Source organism: Peromyscus leucopus, chromosome X, assembly GCF_004664715.2.
Source record: "Peromyscus leucopus breed LL Stock chromosome X, UCI_PerLeu_2.1, whole genome shotgun sequence".
Classification (NCBI taxonomy): Eukaryota; Metazoa; Chordata; class Mammalia; order Rodentia; family Cricetidae; genus Peromyscus; species Peromyscus leucopus.
This window is the reverse complement of record NC_051083.1, coordinates 54,683,795-54,693,112: the sequence shown is the minus strand read 5'-3', so window position 1 is coordinate 54,693,112 and position 9,318 is coordinate 54,683,795. Positions and strand designations below refer to the sequence as shown.

General features: G+C 42.8%; 1 protein-coding gene across 1 annotated transcript; it reads left to right on the top strand.

Annotated features, from left to right (window-relative positions):
* The first annotated feature begins 264 nt into the window (after nucleotides 1–264).
* LOC114701539 (peptidyl-prolyl cis-trans isomerase FKBP5-like) lies at nucleotides 265–1,701 on the top strand. The gene is given in 3 exon segments (XM_037198870.1): nucleotides 265–697; nucleotides 699–1,642; nucleotides 1,644–1,701. Coding segments are annotated over 3 exon segments (1,371 nt in total). The 5' UTR covers nucleotides 265–313; the 3' UTR covers nucleotides 1,687–1,701.
* The last annotated feature ends 7,617 nt before the right edge of the window (nucleotides 1,702–9,318 follow it).

Sequence of the window (9,318 nt, the reverse complement as noted above, 5' to 3'; positions counted from 1 at the left end):
TCATATCCGGTTTCTAATAAGTGGGCTCAGACAGTTGCAGACCTCCTTCTCCAAGAAATTATTCCTCGGTCTGGGGTTCCTGCTTCTCTTCTGACAGTCTGACAATGATCCAGAGTTCACCTCTCAGATTTCTTGACACTAGCTAAGGCTCTTAACATTCCTTGACATTTTCATATCCCATACCGTCCTCAATCCTCAGGAAAGGAAGAGCGTACCAATCGGTCTTTAAAAACTATTCTTACCTCTGGCAGCAGCGGTGTCCGGCGTGCGGCTGAGCGACAGGGCGTCTGAGGTTTTCTACTCATAAAAGACAATGACTACTGATGAAGGCAGCAGTGACAATGGAGAAAACCCGGACGCCGCCGTGGCTGAACAGGGAGAAGACATCACTACCAGAAAAGATAGAGGAGTGCTAAAGATTGTCAAAAGAGTGGGAACTTGTGAGGAAGGCCCAATGATTGGTGACAAAGTTTATGTCCACTACAAAGGAAAATTGTCCAATGGAAAGAAGTTTGATTCCACTTATGATAGAAACGAGCCATTTGTTTTTAACCTTGGCAAAGGCCAGGTTATCAAGGCCTGGGACATTGGGGTGGCTACCATGAAGAAAGGAGAGATCTGCCATATACTGTGTAAACCAGAATATGCTTATGGCTCTGCTGGCAGCCTCCCGAAAACTCCCTCGAACGCATCTCTCTTTTTTTGAGATTGAACTCCTTGATTTCAAAGGCGAGGGCTTATTTGAAGACTCAGGCATCATCCGTAGAATCAAGCGGAAAGGAGAGGGCTACTCCAACCCGAATGAAGGGGCGACGGTGGAGGTCCACCTGGAAGGCTGCTGTGGTGGAAGGATGTTTGACTGCAGAGATGTGGTGTTTGTTGTTGGTGAAGGAGAAGACCACGACATTCCAGTTGGAATTGACAAAGCCCTGGAGAAAATGCAGAGGGAAGAGCAGTGTGTTTTGTATCTTGGACCACGATATGATTTTGGAGAGGCAGGGAAGCCTAAATTTGGCATTGAACCCAATGCTGAACTGATTTATGAAGTTACCCTTAAGAGCTTCGAAAAGGCCAAAGAATCCTGGGAGATGGACACCAAAGAAAAACTGGAGCAGGCTGCCATTGTCAAAGAGAAGGGAACTGTGTACTTGAAGGGAGGCAAGTACATGCAGGCTGTGATTCAGTACGGGAAGATAGTGTCCTGGCTGGAGATGGAGTACGGCCTGTCCGAGAAGGAGTCAAAAACCTCTGAATCGTTCCTGCTTGCAGCCTTCCTCAACCTGGCCATGTGCTACCTGAAGCTCAGAGAGTACAACAAAGCCGTGGAGTGCTGCGACAAGACCCTTGGACTGGACAGTGCCAATGAGAAAGGCTTGTACAGAAGGGGTGAAGCCCAGCTGCTCATGAATGAGTTTGAGTCGGCCAGAGGTGACTTTGAGAAGGTACTGGAGGTCAACCCTCAGAATAAGGCCGCAAGACTGCAGATCTCCGTGTGCCAGAAGAAGGCCAAGGAGCACAGTGAGCGGGACCGCAAGGTGTACGCCAACATGTTCAATAAGTTTGCAGAGCAGGACGCCAAGGAAGCAGCCAGCAAAGCGGTGAGCAAGAAGGCTGTAGAAGGAGCGGCTTGGGAAAAGATCCGAGAGTCAGGCCATGGAAGAAGGAAAGGCCGAAGGCCATGTATGACGCCACGCCAAGGAGGGAAGAGAATCCTCATGAACTCGGCCCTCCTTGCTGGGCTCACACCCAACTCAGGACTGCACAGTGTTTAGTATAAGGTTTGTTACAGTCTCTGTGATTCTGGAAGCAAATGGCAAAACCAGTAGCTTCCCCAAATAACACCCTGCTGCTGCCCGGGGGTGGGGGTGGGGGTGGGGGTGGGGGGTACATGCCAGGGAACGGAACAAAAAGGACCGTTGGTGTGGAGAGACCAAGCCAGCAGCTCAAGTCCAGCTCATTTCAGTTTGTCACCTTTGGGTGTCCAACAGTGTCCCTTGAGATGATCCCAGTGCCCGGCTGCTGTGAGATTCTCCATCAGCACTTCAGTAGCATTGCAGGAGCCTTGGAAAGCTAACTCAGAGCATCCCTGCTTTCCTCCTGGGAGGCAGGGCAGGGCATGGAAGGGGAGGTTTCCCCAGGTCCACAGCAGAAAACAGCGGCCACTTCCTGCCTGTCCAGTGACTTCCCAGTTCCTGTCTCAGACTCTTGTGAATATGGCTTTCTGTCATACCCAGCTTGTCCCACAGAGTCTGTCATTACTCCAACACCCTCATGAGTGGTGGCAGGCGGGAGTTTTGGGGTTCGCTTTCCCTAATTAGAATGAACTTTGGAGGTGTGGAGAGCAGTTGGTATGGCCTTGTTTTCCCGCTGTCCTCCCTGTCAAGAATGACATTAGCACTTAGTGTGTCATGCCCCGACTGCTGCCCAGCCTCGTGTTTCCATTCTCTGCCCCACCGTGAAGAACCTGAGGCTTGCCCTTGTCCTAGACCTGGAGTGGACTGATGTCCAAATCCCACTAAGACTGATGCAGTTACTCTTTTTTTTTAATTGCTTGTAAGCTTATATACTGCTTTATGGAAGAAACTTCACACTCCTCTATCATGCAAAAAATACTTTTTCACATTTTACTTTTTAGCTTGGGTTTTGAACGGCGAAAGCTGTGAGGTTTGAAAGCGGGCAGTTCTCTTAGGTGATGGTACCTGGGGGCTGGCAGCTGCTCTCCCGTGTGCCTCTTGGTGCTGGCGTGGGCTGTGAAGGTTGCTGGCTTCCCATGCAGGTACATCAAGCCCAAATCTCCATTCCTTAGGCATTGGATCAGGACAAGATTTAAATAGTCGTGTAGTTGGGGTTCAGTCCTATGGGTAATGTATGAAATTGAGCACAGCTTGCTTCTCCATAACCTATGGAACCCCCAAGGGGATACACCCAGCAGCCCAGAGAGCCGTTCACCTAAGCCTGGAAACCTCCCTTTCCTAGCCCTAGGAACACTGACAGTTGCATTTAGATGGGTTTTTATTTTTATGATGGTTTTAATAAAACAGTCTCATTGTTAAATTAGGACCTTAAAACCTACAAATCAAGTTGTTTTCCCACTGTTCCCATTTTATTCTACATGCAACAGATGGAATTAAGTTTTGAGAATTTCTTTTACTGGTGACTGAAACGCCTCCAATTTCACATTTTATGCTTCTGCCTCTTTCCATGGATGTTGTAAACCCTGGTCTCACCTGGGAAGTACACAGAGCAGGGGTTGATTTCTTATTTAACTCTCTAATGTCTGTGGATCTGTTGACTAGAAGACAGAAGCAGTGAGGACATGGCTGCATTGGACCTAACAAGATAGGCCAGTTAGCTTTTTACAGGAAACCTCTTTGTCAGAAAACAGGGGGACCCTCACCAGCTCTCTCCCGAGTGTACATGGCGGGCCAAGGGGACTGGTTCCGGGAGGAGGAGGTGTGCGCCACCCACCGCTGGGCCGTACCTGTTCTTGTAGTCAGAAATGTCAACAGTTTATCTGAAATTAGAGTCTTCACACCACCTTTAGACTGGGTACAGTGATGGGTACCAGATGATAAAGTTAAATTTGGGGTTTTCAAAAATCATTTAGATGCTTGGAGTAGTGGTGTACTCTTTTAATCCCAGCACTCAGGAGGCAGAGGCAGGCAAATCTCCGAGTTCCAGGCCAGCCTGCGCTACAGAGTGAGTTCTAGGACAGCCAGGGCTACACAGAGAAACTCTGTCTCAAATTAATACAAAAAAATCATTTAGATGCATTTTGTGTTCCTTAAATAAATTTTTTTAAGTGAAAAAAAAAACTATTCTTACTAAGATGTCACAGGAGCTTCATCTAGACTGGGTAAGATTATTGCCTCTAGCTCTTCTCAGGGCTCTTCCTAAAAAGCCTCTTTCAATTTCTCCATTTGAACTAATATATGGAAGGTCTGTTCTAACACCAGGTCTTCTATCCAACCCTCCAACTGTCCCAGATAGCCTGTTATCCCCCCTGCTATGTCACCTAAGGTCTATCCTGTGGAGTTACGCAGACTGTTCATTACCTCAGCAGTGTGACAATAACTCTCCACCTCCAATCGACATCAGGGATCAGATTCTTCTCTTTATTTCTATTTCTTCTTCATTGATCTTGTGTGGTCTGATATTTTTATTTCATTTCATATTTCATTTCTTTTCCTGTGTTTTTGGGGAAAAAAATATATTCATTGCTTGTGTGGTCTTATTCCTCTACTTTATCTATAAAAGTTCTAATATTCTATCTTCTACTTGATCCATTCTACTTGTAAGGCTTTCCTCTGAGTTTTCTAATTGGGTTAGTGAATTTTTCAATTCCATCTTTATTTCAGCAATATTCAATATTTTTATTTTATTTGGTTTTCAAATCCTAGATTGTCTTCATCATTTCAGTCAGGCTTATGTTTGTGTTTTCTTGGGCTTTGTTCAGCCATTTATTGGTTTTGAGTTTATTCTTGTTGTCTTGCAGGCTGCAAGAATACATCATAGAGATTCACCTGTGTATTAAAACTATACTTTGACCAGCCAAGAGTCTGTCAAAAGGCAAGCCATCTATTATGAATATTTGGTGCTATCCAGCCTTTAATATGTCAGCAGTCTTCTACTATGAAATTCTTGTGTGGCCAAGTATTTTCAAACCTGCTGAACTTCTAGGTAACTTCCCTGCTGAAGCCAGTATCTGGATAAGGTCAGTAAGCCACTTTGTTTCTGGTGCAAATGAAGCTCATGAGGTCTAGGGGCTCTCCCGAGCAACTGACTGAGAACAAAAGAGGATTTTACACATCAAGGTGAGAGGTAGAATAACAAATGGAGGAATGGGCATGGTGAGAGAGAAAAGAGGATAACAGAGGTTCTGTAAAGGGTAAGCAGATCTCCAGTAGAGTTTTCTGAGTGCCAGGAGTAGAGAGGAGCAAAGATGGAGAAAGAGGATACCGAGGATGAGGATGAGGCTGACAGCATAAGAGTTAGTTGTTAGCAGGACCATGAGCTGGGAAACTGGATGGAACTGCAGTTATGGAGACGGGATTTCATCCCAGAGAAATAAAGTAGATGGATATAGAGCTTGGTTTGTCTAGAGTTACTCCTGCCTTGAATGCCTGGTGGAGCTATAGCTGAATTGATAGAATTTTTGTCTTAGAGGAATACAGTTAACAGACATAAGAACATAGTGTACGTAGATTTTTTTTTCCCTCAGATCCCACGCCGGACATAGCTGAGCCCCTGGACCCTGGGTACTTCATAAAGTTGGTTGTGCTTTTTGTTCTTTTCTCAACTCCTTGAATCTTTGATGAAGTTTATGACTATTCTTTTAAGTTCCTTGTCATAAGGTTCAGCTAAGTAATTTTCATTGGAGAACATTTCTATAGGATTGTTGGATTATTGTGCAGGGGTGCGTACTGATTGAACTTGCGTATTGTTTTTGGCAATGAGATCTGACATGTGGACTGTCTTTGTTGGTTATGTGTCTGATATGCCACCTATGTGCAGGATATACCACCTGTCCCAAACCTCCATGTCAGTAGAGACACAGGTTAGACTCACCAGTTTGGCTGGGGCTCCTGATTGGAGACCTGGGTTAGTTATGGGGACTGGGTAGAGTACAGGCATGATAGGGTCAGGCAGACTCACCTGGCTGGACTAGAGCATAGGATGTGCAGTCTGGACTGGGCCTGGAGGATAGATCTGGCACAAGTAGCCATGGGCTGACTGAGCAGGGCTTGGCTAGGGAGTGCAAGTAGCTTGCCTATGTCTATGTGTCATGTGGGCAGGATAAAGGGTCTCCAGTAGCAAGGGTCTATGATCTTGCCAGTCCTAAAGAGAAGGAGATAGGCTGGGAGGAGGTCATGATCCCTGGCAAGCAGCCACAGGGCCACCAGAATGGGAGGGTTGTGCTGGAGAGCACTGGCAGATTACCTGTGTCTCTATGTCAGACACAAAAACTATAGGGTCCCTGATGGGGAGGAGTTTATGGTCTGGAGAGTCCCAAAGGAAGGGGGACGTCGCAGAGGTGCTAGCAAGCAGCTGACGTGTGACTGCAGTGACTAGAGTGGAGGGCCTTCCACTATTTGTGAGTGCATGTATGTGCTGAAATATATTTCACAAAAGTTAAGGGTGCTGCTGCTGTTTATTTTTGTTAATAAAAATCAGTAATGGACCGGGCAGTGGTGACGCACGCCTTTAATCCCAGCACTCGGGAGGCAGAGCCAGGCAGATCTCTGTGAGTTCGAGGCCAGCCTGGTCTACAGAGTGAGTTCCAGAACAGGCACCAAAATTACACGGAGAAACCCTGTCTCGAAAAACCAAAAAAAAAGAAAGAAAGAAAAGAAAAATCAGTAAGGAGTTGGTTTCTTAGGTATGTCATTATTTTCCTAAAGATAATTAGAATTCCTAATTTTAAAATATGTTAAATGTGTTGATCCATTGTAGTCAATTTCTTGATGCTTGAGAAATTAGGAGCTTCTATTTTGGTAAATGTATTCTTCTACATAATCTCATTGGTCATTGTCTTCTTTGATTTCTGAACAAATTTCCCACATCACTCCTAGAATTGGCCATTTGTAAAAGAATTACATGCTTTTCCCATAAATATTGGTATTTAGAACCTCAAATACAAGTAGTCAGGGTAGTACTGTTAATTTTAGTCAGCCTGCCTAATATTTTTGGTAGGGTGTTTTCTCTGAGGTTTTGAATAAAGTTGAATGACCTCCTCAGCATCCTACTGAAAATTAGGTAAGTATTCCATTCCTATATTTACGTCGCTATTTGTCCATCAAAAACTTGTAGAAAGAAACAATGAAATGCCTCGGTAGCTGGAAGTGCTAGCCCTGTAAGCTGAACGGCATGAACTTTGTCCTGGGAACAAACACTTTGTTCTTTGAACTGCACACGTGTGTTGTGATGCTCAGGCACCAATACTCTCTCACACATGCACCATAGATACACAGAAGTTCATTCATGAATGAATTAAAATGATAGAAAACGTATTACTGTGTATCAGATTACTGTGTATCAGATACAGGGTATGTAAAGTTAAACCTGACTTGTCCCCTGTACGTGAAGAATAGTCATGGAAATGTGAAAAGTGAATGAACATTATTATACTGGGCAGACGCAATGGTGCCATGCTATGGGAATACAAAAGGGCATCTGGAATGGTTTGAGAAAGGGAGGTCATGCTTGAATGAGTGAAGAGGATATGAAGGTAGAGAAGCTATGAAGAGTCATCCAATCAGGCAAAACTGGAAGGAATGGACTTTCTTGGTATACTCAAGGGAGTCATATAGGCAGTTGATTATAACTAGAAGATAAATATAAAAGTTTTTGAATTTACAGAAATGTAACAAAATATCATATTTAGCAGATAAGGAAATGCAAAGCATTGTACATCTAAACCATTGCTATTTTTTAGATTTATTTCTTATTTTATGTTGTAGAGGTGTTTGGCCTACATGCATACACCATACACCACATGCACTTCTTGCACCCATGGAGGCCAGAAGAGGATGCTGGATACCCTAGAACTAGAATTACAGATACTTCTTAGCTGCCATGTGGGCACTGAGACTCGAACCTGGGTCATTTGGAAGAACAAGTGCTCTTAATCATGTAGATATCTCCATAGTCCCTGCTTTTTATTTTAAAATTAATAATCAAACAATAAATCTAAATTTCAATTAAAATTAAGATTTAGTGTATACTTTGGATTTGACCATATGATTATTTTACTAATATAAAAACATACTTATGCTAGGAGCTGCTATACCATGTTTGAGCTCACTTCTTTTCTACTTTTACTGTCATTATATTTTTTGCTATTTTTATATGTGCTAGGAGTCTGAATTTTCATATATGGCATTGAGATCAGTGGCATATTTATTGTGACTCTCACTTCATCTCCTTTTATCCTATAGGTATCAACTTTGAATTGTTATGTATTTTACAAGACAAGGTCTTCCCAGAAACATGTCTTCTTTCTTTGTTACTAATTAGATATTACTATAACCTTCTTGCATTGTATTGTACTCTGCTCTATGTCACATGATGAGCTACCCGAGGCTGCCAATCTGCCAGAGTCTGCCTGAACAGAATATTACACACAGGCCTATAGCATACCAGTGTGCTGTGGTTTACCAGTTGGGAATTTGGGAACCAAGGTTAGGGAGAACCACAACTCATTTGTGGCCAAGAGGTGACAGAGTTATTTCAGGAGTTAATAAAGAGGGTAAACAGGGGTTTTGTTTGTTTTTGAGATTATAATATGGTTACAGCATTTCTCTTGTCCCTTTCCTCTCACAAAATCCTCCCATATATCCTTCAAATTCATGTCCTCTTTTGTCATTAATTATTATTGCATGCATATATGTATTTGTATAGATGATTCTAGAGGTCACAAAATTAAGATCTGTGGGATTTCATGTGGGAGGAAAAGTAGTGAAATGGTAGATTTAAGAGGACATGAGGTGGCTTGTGCAATAATCTGAATGTAGTATGTCCCCCAAAATTTCATGTGCTGACTACTTAGTCTTCAGTGTGAGCCTTCTAGCATCCAAAACTTTGAATTAAGTAGAACTTTATCTATAACATAAAACTTAAATGTTTTTCTAGAAATGAAACAAACATAACTGATAATTCTCATTCTCTCAATTTGTTTTCTTGATTATCAGATTATCGGAAAGAAATTCCAGCCACAAAGAATTGTAAATGAACAAAGCAATAAGTTAGAGAAAATTAGAAAAGAAAATATACACAGGCTGAGAATGTCAGAAGTGGTAAAAGGCTGGTGACAAAGACGTATTAGAAGCCTTAAGAAAAATAACCATTAGCTAATCAATTGAGTAAGTAAATGTACTCATCTAGGGAATAGTGAGGTGGTTTAATAGGTTAAAAGACACTTGCCATCAAGCTAAACAACCTGAGTTCGATCCCCAGAACCTACCTGGTAGAAACAGAACCAAGGTAGAAGTTAGAACCAACTCCTTCCTGCAAATTGTTCTCTGACCTCCACACACGAGTTATGGTATGTGCATCCCCAAAGATGCACACATTAAATAAATAAATAAAATGGAAATATGGCTTTTAATCAATCACTTTCTGTTCGTGCAGAGGACTTGGATTCAGTTCCCTGAACCTAAAACTTCATTTCCAGGGGAATTCAATTCTTCTGGCCTCTGCAGGAACCAAGCACACATGTAGTACACATACATACATCTAGGCAAAACACTCATACACATAAAATAAAAATAAATTTAAAAATAATGTAGTGATAATCTGGACACAAAATTTTAATAAGTT